Raw genomic sequence first — 19,397 nt, 5'->3', positions numbered from 1 at the left:
ATATATATATATATATATATATATATATATTATATATATATATATATAGAAAGACCAGTGTTTGGTCCCGGCGTGAGTCAGAAATTTATTTCTGCGAAACGCTTTCTCAAGTGTTCATTATTTCCATCACATTTACGGTGAAGGGAAAGTTGAAGGAAATGTTAACTGCTGGGTTGGGAAGTTGAGTAAAATTCCCATGTTAGGCAGTAACCCGGGAAAAACCTCAGGTACTTAGGTTCCAACTTCTTTTATGACTTGTGTGGGTGAATTGCTAACTCCCTGGCCTCTCATTTGAAAGCACGTGGGTCGGTCCCGATGTGAGTCAGATATTAATAAGTATACATAGTAAATATATACGTATATATAAACACACATGTATATACTGTATATATATATATATATATATATATATATATATATATATATATATATACATACATATATATACATATATAATGTCATATCATCTTATATCTGAAAGATTCTCCGGTAGCAATGGCCAGTCTGCATACTGGATCAGCACATTCTCTCTCTCTCTCTCTCTCTCTCTCTCTCTCTCTCTCTCTCTCTCTCTCTCTCTCTCTCTCTTGTCATCGAAGTTACTAACTGAACTAAGGAAGAACAACAAAGACTTGACTTCAAAAAATATAATTTATTCAGTAATCTAACATGGCAAGTAGACTGGAACCAAATAGGAATGTAATGGGAATATCTGCAACCCAGAATTGGTACCCTCAAAATAACCAAGTAAGATAACAGTGTAGTGTGCTATCAACTTCCACTAAACGAGTCTCAACAACATAAGAGTTAAAATAAGTCAGCATGACTGAAATCATGATAAGTCACATTCCCTTCCATTTATTTTGGCCTCTATTCAATACTTCTGAGGAAACAAAGGGAGCAGTTATAATTAACATTTGCAAAATCTTAAAAAGAAGTACTTTTGCCGCGTTCAGATACCGTGGGTTCTGCATTCCAGCGAAGGTCGTTGGCCGAGTTATCGTGTCACTGTTAATATTTGGCTATTTTCCAACAACTTAACTTATGACAATGCAGTCCACATCACAAAAGCTGATAAATCGAATAGTATTGTAATTTTAGATAAAGCTGACTACATATCACGTATGCAAGCCCTACTGGATAATGATACTACTTACAAAAAGCTACCAAAAAACACCCATTGATCAAGTCAAATAATTTCACTAGCGCAGTGAAAAAAATCTTTAGAGATAAAAAAGAACTAATAGGTCAGTTGTCCGCAAAATTTCCCTCGTTACCTTACTTGTACGGATTAGTAAAAACACACAAAGGAAATGATCCTATGCGGCCTATTATCAGTACTGTTGGCTCAGTATGATATAAACTTTCGAAATATATACGAAGCTTTTGTCCCCGTTACTTGGAACTATCTCCGATTCTCACGTTTATAATTACCTAGATTTAGTTGATAAATTAAACAAAATCACTTTCTGCCCACTGATGGATTCGTTAGTTTTGATGTTTGTTCTCTTTTTACTAAAGTCTCTATAGATTCTATTTTAGAGTATCTTAGTAACGAACTAATCCATCATGAATTACCTCTACTTGTAAGTCATATTATTTCACTCACTAGGTTGTGCATTTGTGATTGTAGGGTTATATTCAATGGTGAATTTTACCAACAAATATTTGGTATACCAATGGGCAACCCTTTATCCCCACTCCTCTCAAACTTGTATATGGAATTCTTTGAAAAACGATATTTACCTAATATCATTTATACTCCTTTAAAGTGGTATAGGTATGCTGACGATATTTTAGCTGTTTTGCCTGCTGGTACTGATGTAAATGATTTACTCTCTAATTCGAATAACCAGGTACCATCCATTAAGTTTACTTTAGAATTAGAAAAAGACAGTTACCTCTCTTTCTTAGATGTTTTAATGCATTGAGAACCATTTCAATGCAAATTCAGTATTTATAGGAAACCAGCCAACAACTTAACTTATGTCCATTTTTATTCAGGCCATCACCTTTACATCAAAATATCATTTTTTTCTTCTATGTTTTTACGAGCTTTGCGCATTGCCAGTCCCCAGTATTTGAATCAAGAAATCGAACACATAAGAAAAATTGGGACAGATTTATGTTATCCTTCACATGTACTAGATATTTGCTATAATAAGGCTCACAAAAAGTTTTATAGTGAAAGTAACATGGAGAACGAAACCCCTAAGAACATTCTTAGCTTGCCTTATTTTAGTGGGTTTGAAAACATAAGATTATTGTTAAAATCTTTTAATGTCAACCTTGTTTTCTCCTATAATAACACACTAAAAGGAATGTTAATAAAAAATAGCCCTAACGAAAACAACAACATAATATATAAAGTTCCATGTATGGACTGCTCCACCTTTTTTATATTGGCCAATCCAGCAAGGATTTAGAAGCACGAATTAAGCAGCATAATTACTCTGTCAAAACTGGACAAACATCCAATGCTATATTCATTCATTTAAGTGAAAACTCTCACAGGATAAATTGGACTGAAAGTTCAGTGATTGCCAGATCAAACGATTTCTCTTCAAGAAATCTTTTAGAATCCGCTATTATAAAGCTCATTTCGATTTGTAATATTAATCTTAGCCCTGGCAAGTATTATTTGGACCCCTGTATAAGCAAAATGTTCAAGAATGACCTGAAATATAAAATCACTGACTTAATTAAAAATTCGTTATCTTATACAGTATATATTTTCTATGTATTCATATGTTTAATATATATTTCTTTGTTAAAAATGTTCACCGTGTAAAAGTTTTTTTGTTTACCAAAAATGTGAATTACTGAGTTGTGCTTTTTAAAACATTTGTTGGTGGTCAGTCACCTTTTTTGTATAATCATTTAACTGTCTTGTCCCTGTTTTTGAGCCGTTGAGCCTAATCCTTTGTAAAACCTTTGAAATATTAACATGTTTTCGTATGTCTGGTAATTCTTTAATTGTGTTGGATTCCAGGTACATATTTTTCCTTGGTAATCCCCATCTGTCATTTATACGAACCTTCTTCATAAAACTTATTTTTATATTTCTTCAGTCTGCTAAGTGAAGGACTAACGTCGAAAGGCCTTGCAGCACCCTGTTGTTTCTCTTTCCTTCGTGGATTTTGTCTTCATCTATAATATATATATTTTGTATTATATCTATAATATATATATATATATATATATATATATATATATATATATATATATTTATATATATATATATATATATATATATATATATATATACATATATATATACATATACATATATATATATATATATATATATATATATATATATATATATATATATATATATATATATATATATATATATATATATATATATATATATATACAGAAGGCGCTAGTTCGAACCTGGCTTTGAAGTGAGTGAGCGTTTACTCTGAATATTTTCGTCGCTGTTCTTTTTGGGACATTTCTTTCTTAGAGAGTGAGGAGCCCTCAATTCTCCGTCGGCTCTTCGCCTTCAGGATTTTCTTATACTTGTCACCTATTGGCTGCCTTATTTTATATTAAGTTTTTTTAACTCAGGAATATTGATATCTATGGAAGCTTGTTCTGCCACTTAATGAACATTGAGGCTTTTTTGTACAAAATGCGCACAATGGCAATTTCTCCTCTCGCGGGATTTGAACTGCTGACAAACATTGACCAGGCCTACGTCATATTCGTCGGCCTCAGCGGTAAATCACAAGTCAGCAACTCAAGTGTCCAAAATGGAATTTTGTCTTTATCAATAATAATAATAATAATAATAATAATAATAATAATAATAATAATAATAATAATAATAATAATAATAAAATACTGAGGATAAAGATGATGACGATTATGGGCAAAATTTTTGGTTGTTCATGACCTCAATTTTTTAATATACAGTAGTGTTGGTGTGGTAAAGCAAAGGGGCACAGAGGAAGTTTGCCTCAGCATTTGTTCCTAGGTTAATTCGCTGCTTATATGGCGCAGCAATTAGTCCAGAGAAAATCCGATGAATGCAAAAGGCATGGCGTCGAAATGCTTCCGTGGCCCACCGTAAAATTCCCTCAGCATCAACGCCGATAAAGCCTGGGTACAAAATGACTCCACAAGTCACCCGGAGAAGGTCCCTCGACTCTCAAAATCACTCTGCAAAATCCTTCCTTCCTTCGAGTTCCTCTCACACTACGCAATGCCAACTAGGGACCCTTTCTCGCGTGTCGTGAGGAGTTCATTGGGGGAAGAAGCATTTTGTGGACCTCTGGATTCTGTACGGACAAAAGAGGCGAAGTTTTACAAGAAACCTTAAATATACAGTAATGAAACTGATGCAATAAAGAATTCTTGGTGAATTTTATGCAGGAATTTAATTCTAGGCTAATTTTTTGCTGAATTTATATTCAACAATTTTAACGCAGCGAAAAATATAAATATCACTCTTATCATACAAAATTCAACATTACTTTCGTGCAGATAGAAACCTGGACTTCATCTCTTCAAACATTCTTCGTGTATCTGATGCTGTAAATGAGTCACAAAATTATTTTAAACTGCAAAAATCTTGTGTGTGAATTTTCTACTGTCAAAAGCATTCAGTGAATTTGGCGCTATATGCTGCAAATGACTCACCCAAAGCCCAAGGAGAGAGAGAGAGAGAGAGAGAGAGAGAGAGAGAGAGAGAGAGAGAGAGAGAGAAGCGTCAGGCATCATTTAATATCATAGTACCATGACCATGCGTGACATATAAATGGCACTGATAAAGGGAATATCCCATAATAGCCAGGATGAACCTGGTGGCACTGCTCAAGTCTGTCTCACTACAACGAGGTTAAGGGAGCCTGGTCCATGTTATAGCGCATTTTAGAAAATGCTTTTCTTCTTCATTATCGTTCACACTTGCCGGGTGAGTCTTCTGTGGCTTGATAGTGGCCAATATCCGCGTTTACTGTTGCAAGCTCCAAAAAATGAATTTTTGGCTGAGGTTGCGAGTCTTATGATCATCAGCCACAGGTTGTCACGGAAGCATCATTTTGTGGCAGCGCTCTCATTGGTACTGTCATTCTTTTTATTATCATGAGGACGTTTTTATTTCCCGAAAGAGAAAACAGGACTAAGGCAGTAGCATTGTCACAATATTCATATAAAGACAACGAATAATTGAGCTAAACAAATCAGCTAGCAAAAAGATATACAATCGTAGAGAAAGATAATTTTTGATTGCTGAATTTGGAGCTTCAGACAGTAGTCGAAAGGACACTGTATCTCTTTCTATATCTTTACTCTACTGCCACACCACCTTCAACTCAGCAGTTGCAAAGTGGTTCAAGTTAGCAGTGTAATAGCAGAACTGCCTACTGTATGAACTTAATGTACTGTAGATGTCACTGGTTGGTTGAACAATTCATTGTTTGTATGGTTGGACATACACATAACATTCACAGACACACACACATATATATATATATATATATATGTATATATATATATATATATATATATATATATATATATATATATATATATATATATATATATATATATATATATATATATATATATATAGAGAGAGAGAGAGAGAGAGAGAGAGAGAAGTATATAGATAGGTATATGCATAAATGTCTTTTACTGAAATCTAACAGTGTACAATGTAGATAAACAGGCTCATAGAAACATTATTTCCACGTTACAACCACTTGCTTCGAATATCAATACGTCTGTATTCCTGATCAATGGGCCTTTTTGTCTTCATATATATATATATATATATATATATATATATATATATATATATATATATATATGTGTGTGTGTGTGTGTGTGTGTGTGTTTATGTGCACCTGTGTGCATGAGTGTGTTTGCACTTAATAAATGCTATCTATTCTCAGAGTACATTCACAAGATGTTTGCCTATATTTGGAACATTCCTTTTCCGCTACATGGAAGCTTTAATGACAACAATCTGCTGTTTAGAATGAATATGATTTTTTTGGTTTCATAGTAAATATATTTTGCAGACATTTCATAAGTGTAAAAGAAAATTACGTTCGTCTAATTATGTGTTCATTCAGATTTGCCACTTAACTGGATCATTTTGACTGATTTCATCAAGTCTTCCTCAACTGGCCCTTTCTATACTTAGATGTGCGCCGCATGTTTAATGGCACATATGAGCGCGAACCCTGTTCTGCAGACTAGGCTTCTCATTCATCTCAGTCCTCTCTCTCGCCACCAACTATTTTGCCTGTGGTTGTGCTGTTTCTCACTGACCTCTCTGAATAATGTTTATGCCTCTCCTTGGTCATTGCTGGGCTCATGTCAAATCTTTCCTTTGAGCTGCAATGACACTTTTTGAAGCTCCTCGCCGCTCTCACTTGCGTGAGCGCCCTCACAACCATTGCGTTTGGACCCTGTTCATTGTTCACTTCACGTTTCCTTTCCGTCATGATCCCTACTTTTATGTATGCTTAGGTCCTCGTGGTCAGTCGGTTTCTGTGTGATGTTTCACATTTCTTATGGAATACTTAGCATTAATTTTCCTTTTGCCTATACATATACTGTATATTTATATATATATATATATATATATATATATATATATATATATATATATATATATATATATATATATATATATATACATACATATACAAGGGAAGCGAAGGGAGAGGCAGCATCTTGTACATAAAACAGTTTATTGGCCGACGTTTCGCGACGTACTTCCCAGTAGCATTTTCGGGGCTGAGGCAATTTTAGACACTATAATAGTTTAATTTTACATTTAAACACATTCATATAAATTACATTGAAAGAATCAAAAGGCAGAAAATCACTAAAAAGCTTGAGATAAAAGATAAATGGGAAAACAGATGCAACGTACAACCACACACAAGAACCCATGCAGCCGAGCGGTGGAAGTGAGGAGACTGAAAGAGAACATTTCAGAAATCAATGACAACATGTCTGCAAAACAGAAAAATCAGGATACAAACAATTGCGTAGATGACAACTGGGTATTTAGAGTTGGAACTGTCTTCTTTATTAAAAGAGATTCTAAAATGTTCAGGTCAGTTTCATTGTTAACTCTCCAACAACTTTGAAGTCTTTATATTGTATGTAGGTTTTACATATTTTGGAGTGATTTCTTATGTTGGAATGTTCAGGATTGGACAGCCTACTACCAGTTCTAAAACTAAGTCCTCTATGTACCTCAATATGAACAATCAGCATCCAACATAGGTCCCACGATCACATCCTGGCCACGTAGTATACTTGTATACATTTGCACACAAAAGGAGGCTGAGACCATCCTTAAAGTGAAGCACTGACCTGATCGTTAGTGAGCTTTTTGGAGCAAGTTTAGCTCTCCCCGCTGTTGACCTGAAACTTGCTCCAAAAACCCCACTAACGATCAGGTCAGTTTTCACTTTAAGGATGGTCTCAGCCTCCTTTTGTGTGCGAATGTTGTATACAAGTATACTACGTGCCCAGGATGTGATCGTGGGACCTATGTTGAATGCTGAGTGTTCATACTGAGGCACATAGAGGACCTAGTTTTAGAACTGGTGGTAGGCTGTCCAACCCTGAACATTCCAACATAAGAAATCACTCCAAAATATGTACAACCTACATACAATATAAAGACTTCCCTTCGCTTTGCCTTGTATGCTAAACAGCGGCTCCTGCTCCTTCTCTTTCATATATATATATACAGTATATATACTATATATATATATATATATATATATATATATATATATATATATATATATATATATATATATATATATATATATATATATACTTACTTACTGTATATATCTATCTATCTATCTATCTATCTATCTATCTATCTATCTATATATATATATATATATATATATATATATATATATATATATATATATATATATATATATATATATAACTTTTCATTGTGTGTGCATATCTATATGTTATTTTTCTCAAACGTCTCTGTGAACATGCATTGGTACTACTAGACCTGAATGATAGATCAAATTAGGAAACTGTTAGATATTACAAAATTAAGACGACAGTAATATAATATTGCAATATATATATATATATATATATATATATATATATATATATATATATATATATATATATATATATGATCAACAAAGATTAAACCCACGTGCGGGATCTCTCGAGAACTGTGTTGTGATCCTTTGCACGACTGACTGGGTGGAGCTTGAGCAGCCAGTCTCAGTGAATATCACAGTGTTCAGGAGGTAGGCCCTATGGAATCTCGTGGACTGAACAGCATATAGCCTTCTCTTCGTACGCTTATATCAGGCCAGACCTTTCATTTAGATATGATCACAACATTTCTTGTTGATAAAAGGAAATTTAAAATGAAGACCCACTTATTCAATACAGGAATCGTTCTTTGTGAATGCGTCAAGATTAAGTGAACTTGCTTTCCCGCCTTCCTAACGAGACTCACGAAAGGGTTTCTCGAGCAACAGTGCGATTCAGGCAAACTTCCAGCAGTTCACCTTCATTTCGTGGATTTTTTGTTATTTGCTCAGGTTCTTTGCCACATACGAAACCTCAGGCAGCAGTCATTATAGATTTGATCTAAGTGAGGATTTCTACAGCTGTCAAGTCTCCAAGTTGTGGGCTATTAGTTGATGACTGAAATTATTAACTCGTGGTAACAGCTACGTTGACTGTGGGTTATTAAAACGCCATTCTGACAATTATGAGTGCTAATAACAAGTATGATATTCTCTAAAAGATGAATTCTAAAATATAATGACTGGGAAGTCATGAAAAGTCGAAGTCGTTTCTCATCATGGGGAGTTTTTGATCTGGGAACGTGAACTGCATCATGTTCTCCTCTTCTCCCTCCGTCCCACTTCTTCGCTATCTTCTTATTCTTCTTCTACTGTTACTACTACTACTACTACTACTACCTATTATGGCTACTATTACTTCTACATCTGCTACCGCGTTATCTCTGGTATTGACTTTATAAGGTAGGCCTCATGAATCTGAAACAGTGACTACTACTTTTTCTCAAGGAAAGGTTGGGAGAAGCGTCAGATTTTAAAACATTTCATTCTGAATCTTTTTTTTTTTTTTGTACCAAACTGAAGTAAGCTCTTCCTTTACAGTAAAGACATACACCAAACTGAAATCTTTCCCTACTTCTCTCAATTCTAACTTCTATAAAGTGTCTGTATTTAAAAGGCGAGCCCGTATTTCATCGATCCTTTATTCTTGTTTGCTTCACACCCGGGCTAACAAAGGGCACTCGTTTACCTGTCCCATTAGTCCTTCTATGACGCCAAAACTGCCCTCGTTCCTATAAGACGCATTCAAATATCTGGAGTTCAGAATGAAAGTTGAACCACGACAGAGAAGTCCTTCAGAGTGTCTTCATTTCTCAGAAGGCTGGCAGTTCATCATGGATCAAGAACCGCCACAGTCACGCCTATCCCCTCTCACACACATATGGCTGCTGAACGTCATTGTGGACCACATGGCTGCCTTCTGCCATCCCAGTCCACCCATCATATACTGTAGATAGATCCTCCTCCGACCCAGTGGCCAGTTCATTTTGGCCTTAGTCGCTGTTTGGCGCTGGCGCTAAATATTTGCAGCCGATACTGCTGAAGAAGCCTCATTTCGTGCGTCCGAGTGGTTAAGTGTTGTCGTAGCAGAAAGTAAATACAATATGTATATGTGAGCGTTCAAAAGCTGTGTTATTCTGAAGCCACCAGAAGTGACATCTTAGCGTCACTGTCTTTTATAAGTTTATAATGAACGAAATAGTCAAATGAAGGTCTGCTCACTCGACTCCACTCCACCCCACGGATGAGGGAAGAAGTTTAAAATGTAGGTGCATAAACGTTTAGTTTCATCGACCAAGAAGAAAGCTGCAAGATACCATAAAAGAAAGCAGCCGATGAGTTAGCATTTTACAAAGGGACCACTAATCTATAATTTAGGTGTAGCTTTGACTCTACCTATCTTTCCTGTGAGCTGTAGCCATGTAGTGATTTGCCTTGCAAGCCAGGTTGCTTGTCGCTTCATTCTCCCTCGTTAGCCCCGGAGGTCAAACTTGCCAACTTTATTTGTAAGTCTTAATGTGTCAAAGGAATGTCATATTCATTCTTTTCTGTATCTGTTCTTATAACCATTCTTTCTTTTTTTTTTACTTTAGGTTTCATCATCATAAGAATGACTTGTGTTAATTCTTCTTCCATTTCAGGGACGTAATTGTCAAGAAGAGAAGCAATGTAGAATTTTGAGTTCAGCTGTGTTTGACCTAGTAGGAAGTAACACTAACCTAGTGTTCCATTGCAGCTTTGTTTTCCACTGAGATATATATATATATATATATATATATATATATATATATATATATATATATATATATATATATATATATACAGTATATATATATATATATATATATATATATATATATATATATATATATATATATATATATATATATATGTATGTATATATCATGCTACCTCAAGTTTTTCAGCTCTCAGAAAAAAAGTTTTGATGATTTTTTGTATTTGTTGATGTCACACCAGTGGCTAACAATGAATATTCATGCTGCCATCATTAATTACGTGTTTGTTCCAAGAATGAGCTGCAGATTTTCTCCGAGTCCTTCATTGTCATAAACTGGGCCCAGCGAGGTGCGCGTTCCCAAGTCCCAGATTGTCAATATTCTCTAAAATAATGCATTGACATTTGCCAAATGATAATTATTATCGACAGCAGCCATTGTGCCATATATCAGTTGCAGCAATGTTTGTGCCAGGAAGGAACGCGCTGCAACTCTCCGCTCTCCTTTGCAGGTTGTGTCTGTCATTACAATGACGTGTGCATGTACAGTTGGCACAGCTCGTCTAAGCATATTCGTGTTGCCTGGTGCGTGGCGTTTACGCGTTGTGGTATTCACTGCCGTCTTCACCATCCTAACTACCACCATCCTCTTACTGCTACACCTCTCATCACTTGTCCACTCACTCACACTGCGCTGGGATAAGCTGGTAAGGAATCAAGCTTCCACCCTTTCTTCGTCAGGCTCTGGAACCTGGGGCTGTGCGCGGCCTCTTGCGCAGTCGGGGCCTCGCTCAGCTGCGGGTCTGAGTCCGGACGCTCTCTTGCTGCCCAGGACGTTCCTCACCCATCCCATGCTTGGCCCTCCTTCTGCTTCCATTTTTTTCACTCTGGTTGTTTATTATTTGCTCAGGCATTTTTTACATTTCAATAATTGCACTTATCAGATCCAATGATTACTCCGTCCTGAAATGAATTTCAACGTTCTTTCAGTATTTGTAACTTCCATTGATTCCTTCATCATTTTATTTTTTTCTCTTATTAAAACATAGGCCTTCTATTCTGTGAAACTTACTATACAAGATTATGAACTTTTGGCTTCTGGTATGAAATATATGCCTATTATGAGTATCATGATGATATTATGAGTATAATGATGATAGGAAAAATAATGCAAGTAAGTAGAGGTCGCTTCCATTTTACTGCTACTACTCGACTATTATCATTGAATATTCTATCTGAAATTGCAGTAATAACGTTGGACAATAATATAAGAATTCAAACTATAGTTCACTGAAACAATGACTTATATATATATATTATATATATATATATATATATATATATATATATATATATATATATATATATATATATATATATATATATATATATATATATATATATATGGCTCCGTATGCTTTGAGGATTCTTAGAGGTGAGGCCTGCAAGTTGCGACTGATGTGCACAGTATTCCACGATTTCTTTTCTCTTTCATTTTGGGTAGATGCGATTCCGTGATACTACAACAAGAATATCATAAGTCAGTTGATAAGCGCATTAAAGTTCATTCACACTGCTTTCATTTGTATCTACTCTAGTTAGAAATGCTTTGTATGAATTTTATGCATTTCATCATTACAATGATTCCAAAAGTATATACTGTATATATACATACACATACAATGATTCCAAAAGTATATACTGTATATATACATACAGATTTTGAGTCAGTGATAGAGCGTCAAACATTCTTGTCTCTTATTTGCAAATATTTTGTAGAGTATGAGCGGAAAAAATATATTTGATCAACTAATCATTATTAAAATTGTAGATGTCAGCAAGTGAAATATGAGTTTGTATAACCGTAGAGTTAAAACCGCAACTTTCGGCTGCATCTTTTCCAAAGGTGCCCGTTTTCAAGGCTTTTCTTCATGTTAATTCACGCTCTCTCGATCAATTGCTGTTCTCAGATCACTCGTTCACCTTCTCGGAAAACTCTCTCTCTCTCTCTCTCTCTCTCTCTCTCTCTCTCTCACACACACACACACACACACGCACACACACACAAACACACACTGTGAAAGGGATTGTATACATGAAAAGTCCCTGTAATATGTTAGACGTGAATCTGAAGTGAGCCCATTTTGCTCCGGGTTAATTAAAGTCTTGTCTTAGTGTGTTCAAAGGCATAATATAGGTGGGCACTTGCCCGATGCACTGTCCTGTCCTTAATGAGGCTCTTTTTGCAGGTGACCGTGATATATGTGTTTGTTTGTGTGTGTTATTTGGTATCAGCTTCACTGCTGCTGCATCTGCTGCATCTCTATCACACCACATATCCATGGATCCCTGCATGGACCAAACAACAGCTATTAACTACATCGGTGAGTAGTCCCAGCTGTTTGTTACTCCACTTTGTAGAGGTAGCTTCTGAAATATTGTGTTATATGTAGCTAGAATAAATGGAGCAGCTGTTATTTTTTAATTCGTGAAATAACAATTGAAACATTTTCATTATTGTTTCTCCTATGGTAAATTTGCATAATCACTCTATCAAGTGAGATGCTTTGGCTAAATTATAGAATCGTATTCACATGCTTCTTGCCTGGGGCCCTTACCTAATTGATGTACAGTAGAGATAGACTCCATAATTGTTCTCACATCATTATGTTGCCGTATTGGAATGATTGCATTAGATTTTTTGTGCTCATTTCTTTGGAAATTCTTAGATAGGCGATTACTCTTGTATTTTGTCAGATGGGATACCATAGTGTTGTTTCCTTCGTAAGAGAGACTAGAACTAGAATGGTAAGTCCCTTTGAAACCGAAAGTTGTTGCTTCCTCCTCATCCTTATCCTTACTGACACGAATTTTTTGGAAAGACAGTACTCCATTTTGTCTAAGCTAACCAGTCTAATGCCATTTTTGTGTAGCTGGAGAGTAATAACCTGGGTGGTGGTGATGTTGTTGCAGCTTTGTGGATGTGCATGTGGGGTGGTGTCACTGGTGCTGGCCGTTATCTCAGGTTGTGGCTGGCCTCGCTACGGCCGGGTGCTCAGTGAAGGCTCCACTACAGACACCACGTCATCTCATCACCTCCACACTCTCCACCACATCAATCCCCATGCACTGGCAGGGCCTGCAGCCGGCATGATATCGTCTAGAAGTCTGCGTCAGGGCTCTGGGACATCCTTGGGCGGTGGTGGTGGTAGTGGTGGGGGTCAAGGGCACCATGTCACGACGGCCTTCACCCCGGATAGCCTAAACGATCCGCAGCCAGGACCTTCCAAAGCTCTGCCACACAACCACACTCCGGCACGTCCTCAAGCCCTGCATGGTCTCACGCAGCACCATGGGATCTAGTACTAGTAGTGAATCTCTTTTTGTTACTTTTTCAAGGCGTGTGATAGAAAAATAAGAGAAAATAATAAGAAATCCCACAGAAAGGTATCTCACACATCCTACCAACCCGCCACCTAACAATTTCCCATAGGCAGTAGCAGGCCACTGCTCTGTGGATGACCTTCATTCAGTGACTACTACAATTGGTGTTCATATGGTGCAGTGTGAGTGCCACCAGTGTAAGAGGAGCCAGTGTGAGGCAGTGTGGTGGCGAGACGGACAAGAGGCCAGAGTGAGTGTGAGTGGAGACTGTCGGCCAACGCCACCAATTTATGCTCGTACTGTATGATGATGATGATAATGATGATGATGATGATGATGCACGTTCACCTTGTGATACCCAGCTATCCATGCTATTAGCGGGATGACTTTGCTTGTTGTTTTTCCAAGTTTTTAGATGAACTTTGAGACTGGAGATGTTATTGCCCTTTTAGATGAATCTTGATACCAGAGACTTTAAACCTTGTACATAGTTAGACAACTAGTTTTCTAGGATACTGGTTTTTATTATTCCTATGCCATATTGCTTAATTTTTTACTAGTTGACTCAATTTCTTCCATTCATATATTAGAGCATTGAGTGCTGCCATCTTGTGACTTGGACTGCACAGTGTTTGCTGTGTTGGCCAGCCAAGAAGCAAGACATATCCCTCACCAAGACCCATCTGCCAATCCATTCTCATACCATACGCTCTGTCATACACAATCACCACCACACTGCTCTTCTTCTTCTTCTTCTCCTCCTCCTCCTTCTTCTTCTTCTAATATCTCTCTATCACCACCACTACTACTATTACTACTACTACTACTACCCATTTCTATTATTACTACAAGTACTAATAGCAATTTACAGATTTGTATATACATTTTTTGATAGTGTTTTGAATTTTATTACGTGCTGTTCCACTTTCAAAGCATAAACTGTCAGCTGATTTCTGTATGATAAACCGAGTCACTGAAATCAGGGCGATTGAGAGGTGAAGGTGGTAGGAACGGGTGAAGTGAGAGAGTGTTTGGAGGGAGTCGGGGCTCTTGGCGCACTGAACTGACTGTCAGCTGACCCTCAATTCCCCCACTTGGTTCGATTCCGCGTTGTTGTTGTTGGCAGCTCATCCTGCCTTGGCTGGTAACAGCACAGCGCTGCCTCTGACAGGAGTGGTGGACATGCATTTGGCATTGCTGAGACGAGATTTCGGGGACATGAAAGTTGCTCATTGTCAGAAAAGGAAAAAAGGACAATTTTGCAGTGGTACCTGACGATTTGCTTTGTAAATATTGTTCCTTGTAACAGGTTACCATGATTAGGATAATGTATTTGCTAATGGTCAGTATCGGTCAGTTAAAAGTACAGCGCGGTTCACCAGAGAGAGATGACCCTCTTTTTCTCGTTTAAGAATAACTGTAAGTAAAGAAGCGAAGTGAGAAGGAAATATGGATACGCATAACTTGAAATGAAGTGCCGAGAAGCTCACATCGGAGGGGTAGTGAGTGCCTAGTCCCAGGGAGATTTTTCCATAGGTATCAAAGGAGCCAAAAGTAAAGCATAATAGAGGGCGAGATACGGACTGGACTGTCATCGTACATGAGGCAACCCCATGCTGGTCATGGTCACTGCCGTCATTAGAATTTATTTGTCTGCGTTCATTAGAGTTTATTTGGCAGATTTGTGCTCTGGTCCACGCACGAAGACGCCAATTAGGTCAGCTTAATTGATGATGGTCCTTAAGCTCTCGGTATCATTGCTCTCATGAACGTCTCATTCTCAAAATCATGGGACTATTTTTCCGACTTGAAAAATCCAAGCATCGATTAGAGGCGATTCATTCCATTTGGAAACGATGCATTCCTTGCGTGGACTGTAGAGTTTAGACCACTGTAGTTTTTAACTTTTGCTGCTGGTTAATCAAATGCCATTTCAACAAAAGAATAAATCCCGCGTTTTGTGATCATTCTTCCTTTGCATATTAGCGTTAAGGTGCTCTCCATACTTTGCTTTTAGCCTTTCGAATCAGTTCCGAAATGTTAAGATGAGTGGTTGGGAGTAAATCCTAGAACTTCGAGAAGAGGGTTCTTCCCCTTTCATAGGTGAAGAGATTAGGGCAAAGACGGTAGGCTACTACTTTCCTTCCTGAGACTTTATCCAGCTGAACGGGCGATGCATTTGTCAAACAATATCAAAGAGGCGTGACTCAGATCTTCCTGTTTCTGAAGTTAACCGCGAAAGAAACGTTAAACTAAACCTTAGTTATTTGTATGAACACTTTCAGTCATTCAATTTATGATGAATTAACTATAAAAGTGACATATACTTAAGTGAAAGATTATACAGCATATTTTTATAATATATGGTTTATGTGCAGATATATCTTTAAGTAACATTACACATTTTTATGATATATAATAATAATAATATAGTAGCAATAACCAAGGATAAACATAAATTATATTTGCTATTATCATAAGTTAGATGGACATGACTGTTTATGTATGTATGTATGTATGTTCAATGTTGTGTATTCCCAGTCATATTATTGATTTTTGCGTGGTAACGTATTCCTACAAAACTTTGTTATGCAAGAGTACAGTAGAACTTATGGTATAGAGATCAGTACATAAACCTACTTTACGGTAGGAGTATAATTTGGTATTGGTCTGTCTATAGAAGTCAATATTTGAGTCAATATAAAGAGCCATTTTATGAGAAGACAGACACATAATATAATTTTACCCTCTCCCTGTCTGTTTGTCTGTCTGTCAGTCTAATTATACGTTACATGTATGTAGATCCCAATCACATGCGTCCGTTGTTTGATCATGATAATGTCCGTTAACCTTTTTTTGGTCTCTAGTTGCCCAGATTATTAAGAAAGAACATCGCACAGGAAAGAAAAAGCCAGGTTATTTTCACAGTCTAGAGGAGTCCACAGAATGCTGTCCAACAGTGAGAGGAATTTCTTAGGCGTAAGATTCCTTTACCTTTTGTGTCATTACTTTCAGGCTAGGTGACTGACGAGCAGTTGATGCTTGTAGCGTGTGTGACGAGTGAAAAGCAGTTGATTTTGTGGGAGTTGTTACAGTGCAAATGGAGCGAATGCGCGAGATTCTGGGACGATTACCATTGGGCCGCCAGAATTGAAGGAAGGGCCAATTTCTCCTTTTCTTCACCTAGTTACCCTCCCTCCGTCTTCTGCTTTCCTACCTGATTTAATTCTAAGGATACGTTCTGACGACCTGCAGACTAATGCTTTGCTTTGAGGAGGAACGAGTTGTGAATTAGGCAGAACAAATATAGATTACCATGTTATGGAAAACATGTGCGTTCGAACTTTGGTGAAACACGTTGAAGGTGAGCAGAGCGCAGCAGTGAAAACAGACGTTTATTATCAAACGAATGGTAACGTTAAAAATAACAAGAAGAAGAGTATTCATGATCATGAAAATAATAAATACTATATCTGTTATGAAATCTTGTCTTGACGCTACAGTAATAATTGTTATTTTTCTTTAATTGTTTGTATGATGATTATTGGCGCCGGTTGTCAGTACTGCCAGTAATGCTGCTCCACCACATCTCAAGCAGCATTAGTCTGTTGTCGCTGTTGTTGTTGTTAATGAATATGTTTGAGTGCAAAGTGCCTCGCAGCTCACTTCCCTCGTCCAAAGACACTGAAAAGACTTCACGAAAACTGAGAAGCTTCTTCCTTCATTTCCTAAATCAGTCCCAAAAGCACATCCCTCAGTAACTTGAGAGAACTGAAAGCAAATATGGATCATTTGTATCAAAGACATATCAAAGTTGACCTTCCACTTCCTATTTGTCGTATGAGTTTTTGGAGGCGTGTCCACACGGTCTAAACACAGCTCTGTCGGAGGAATTTGGGTCTGAAGGAGTAAACAGGCTTATTTGTGATACTGAAACACTTATTAACTCTCGTGTGTGTGTGTGCGTGCGTGTGAAAGGCAGCAATTGCGGAAGTCTGTGCAACTGTGTCGTCCTTCTTTGCGTGTGTGAACATTTCTTCAACTTTGCATGCTCTCTAAATACTACTATTTTTATACACATGCATGGATATGTTTTCATACATGTGCATGGACGTATATAACATGTGTTTACGTACAGATGTGCATATATATGTAAAAGTATCTAATTTTAGCCTTAGGTGAATTATCCGACGGTAATTAAGTTCTAAGATTTGAATCTTTGTGTTTGAAGTTCTATCAGTGTCAAAGACCGAAGGACATGGGAGAACAGTCTCCTGTTTTCCGTGTCCAAGAGACCCTATTTTTCGGCAAAAAAAATAGAAATCCCAGATAACTGGACAAATGGCATTTGTTTGCTTCGTATGCAAGATAAACTCACCAAAATTTCCGAGTTGGACTCAATTGCAGTAGAGAAATTAGAAAGCATAGGGCATTTCTCCAGAGAATATTCTTTTTCAGACTAAGAGCATGTCTGCAGTCAATCTCATGGCAAAATTGAGCCTTTCAGCAAACGGTTGCTCTCGTTTTTCTAGAAGATCCCTCCAGTGGCGTCGCTCTTCTTCCTTTTATCATACATTTGACACTTGTTACAACTATGGCTGCATGCAGTGTGGCTGGCAGCCCCATATAAAAAATAAGAGCACAAACTTACAAAAGATCTTTGGATTCGGTTCTGGGCAGGATAGGGTTGCAGTGTAGTGCAATGTAACAGACTAATAAGGGTATTTGGATGTTATTAATCATAAACGTTTTTGGGATAAAAAATAAATCTGACTTTTTTGCTTTTTCTGAGTTACTGAAAATTAGGACTTGCCGTATTTCTCTAGTTTACACACACACTCACAAATATTTATATATATATATATATATATATATATATATATATATATATATATATATATATATATATATATATATATATGTGTGTGTATGTATGTATGTATTACACATACGTACATGTATATATATATATATATATATATATATATATATATATATATATATATATATATATATATATATATATGTATATGTATATATGTATATATATATGTATGTATATATACTTGTACAAGTGTGTGTGTGTACTAGAATATTTAATAGAGTAATAATTTTATTTCTCAGTAAATTAAATGAAAGAGACCTCAAATGGTTTCATTTTTGACCTCTCATTCGTTAGCCTGACTGAGTCAAGAGCTCCCGAATCTCTGATTTTTGGATGAGTGTTTCGCGTGCAGCAAGAAGCCTTCCCTAAATACTGACCTTGTTCATGCTTCAGGATCTTTATCTTGACATTTCCATCGAAAAAGAATACCATTTGTCCAGTTCACATGCCATTTGTTATGTTGACAAAAATCTGTCTCGTTTCAATACCATCTTTGGTCTCCTTGTAAGTAGAGTTGATTATATAGCCTATGCTTGGTTGAAGCATAAATATATATTTATTGTATAGCCTATGCTTGGTTGAAGCATAAACATATATAACCTTAGTATCTTTGACCAATTTTATATCTAATTATTTTCATAGACTCAATCCTGTCACAGTCGATGTATACTCAGATTGTATAGCAACAGTATTGAAATGCATTTCAATAAAAAAAGTTCATACAAATACTCTCGTACAATACTTTGAATACTAAAATCGCTGGATAAACTAG

The 19,397-nt window shown here is 36.6% G+C and overlaps 1 protein-coding gene across 2 annotated transcripts in view; it reads left to right on the top strand.

Moving 5' to 3' along the window:
- The window catches only part of LOC136831359 (uncharacterized), a 222,246-nt gene extending 204,189 nt beyond the window's left edge, over positions 1 to 18,057 (top strand). The window contains exons 4-6 of one of the 2 annotated variants that reach the window (XM_067091680.1): positions 10,869 to 11,063; positions 12,606 to 12,740; positions 13,330 to 18,057. In XM_067091680.1, the coding sequence (XP_066947781.1) occupies positions 10,869 to 11,063; positions 12,606 to 12,740; positions 13,330 to 13,719 (720 nt within the window). In that variant the 3' untranslated portion in view covers positions 13,720 to 18,057. The remainder of the gene's footprint in view (positions 1 to 10,868; positions 11,064 to 12,605; positions 12,741 to 13,329) is intronic. The other variant, XM_067091681.1, reaches the window with a different exon arrangement.
- The last annotated feature ends 1,340 nt before the right edge of the window (positions 18,058 to 19,397 follow it).

Source organism: Macrobrachium rosenbergii, chromosome 48 (assembly GCF_040412425.1).
Source record: "Macrobrachium rosenbergii isolate ZJJX-2024 chromosome 48, ASM4041242v1, whole genome shotgun sequence".
NCBI lineage: Eukaryota > Metazoa > Arthropoda > Malacostraca > Decapoda > Palaemonidae > Macrobrachium > Macrobrachium rosenbergii.
Note: the sequence above shows the minus strand (reverse complement) of the source record. Positions and strands in the feature narration are given on the sequence as shown.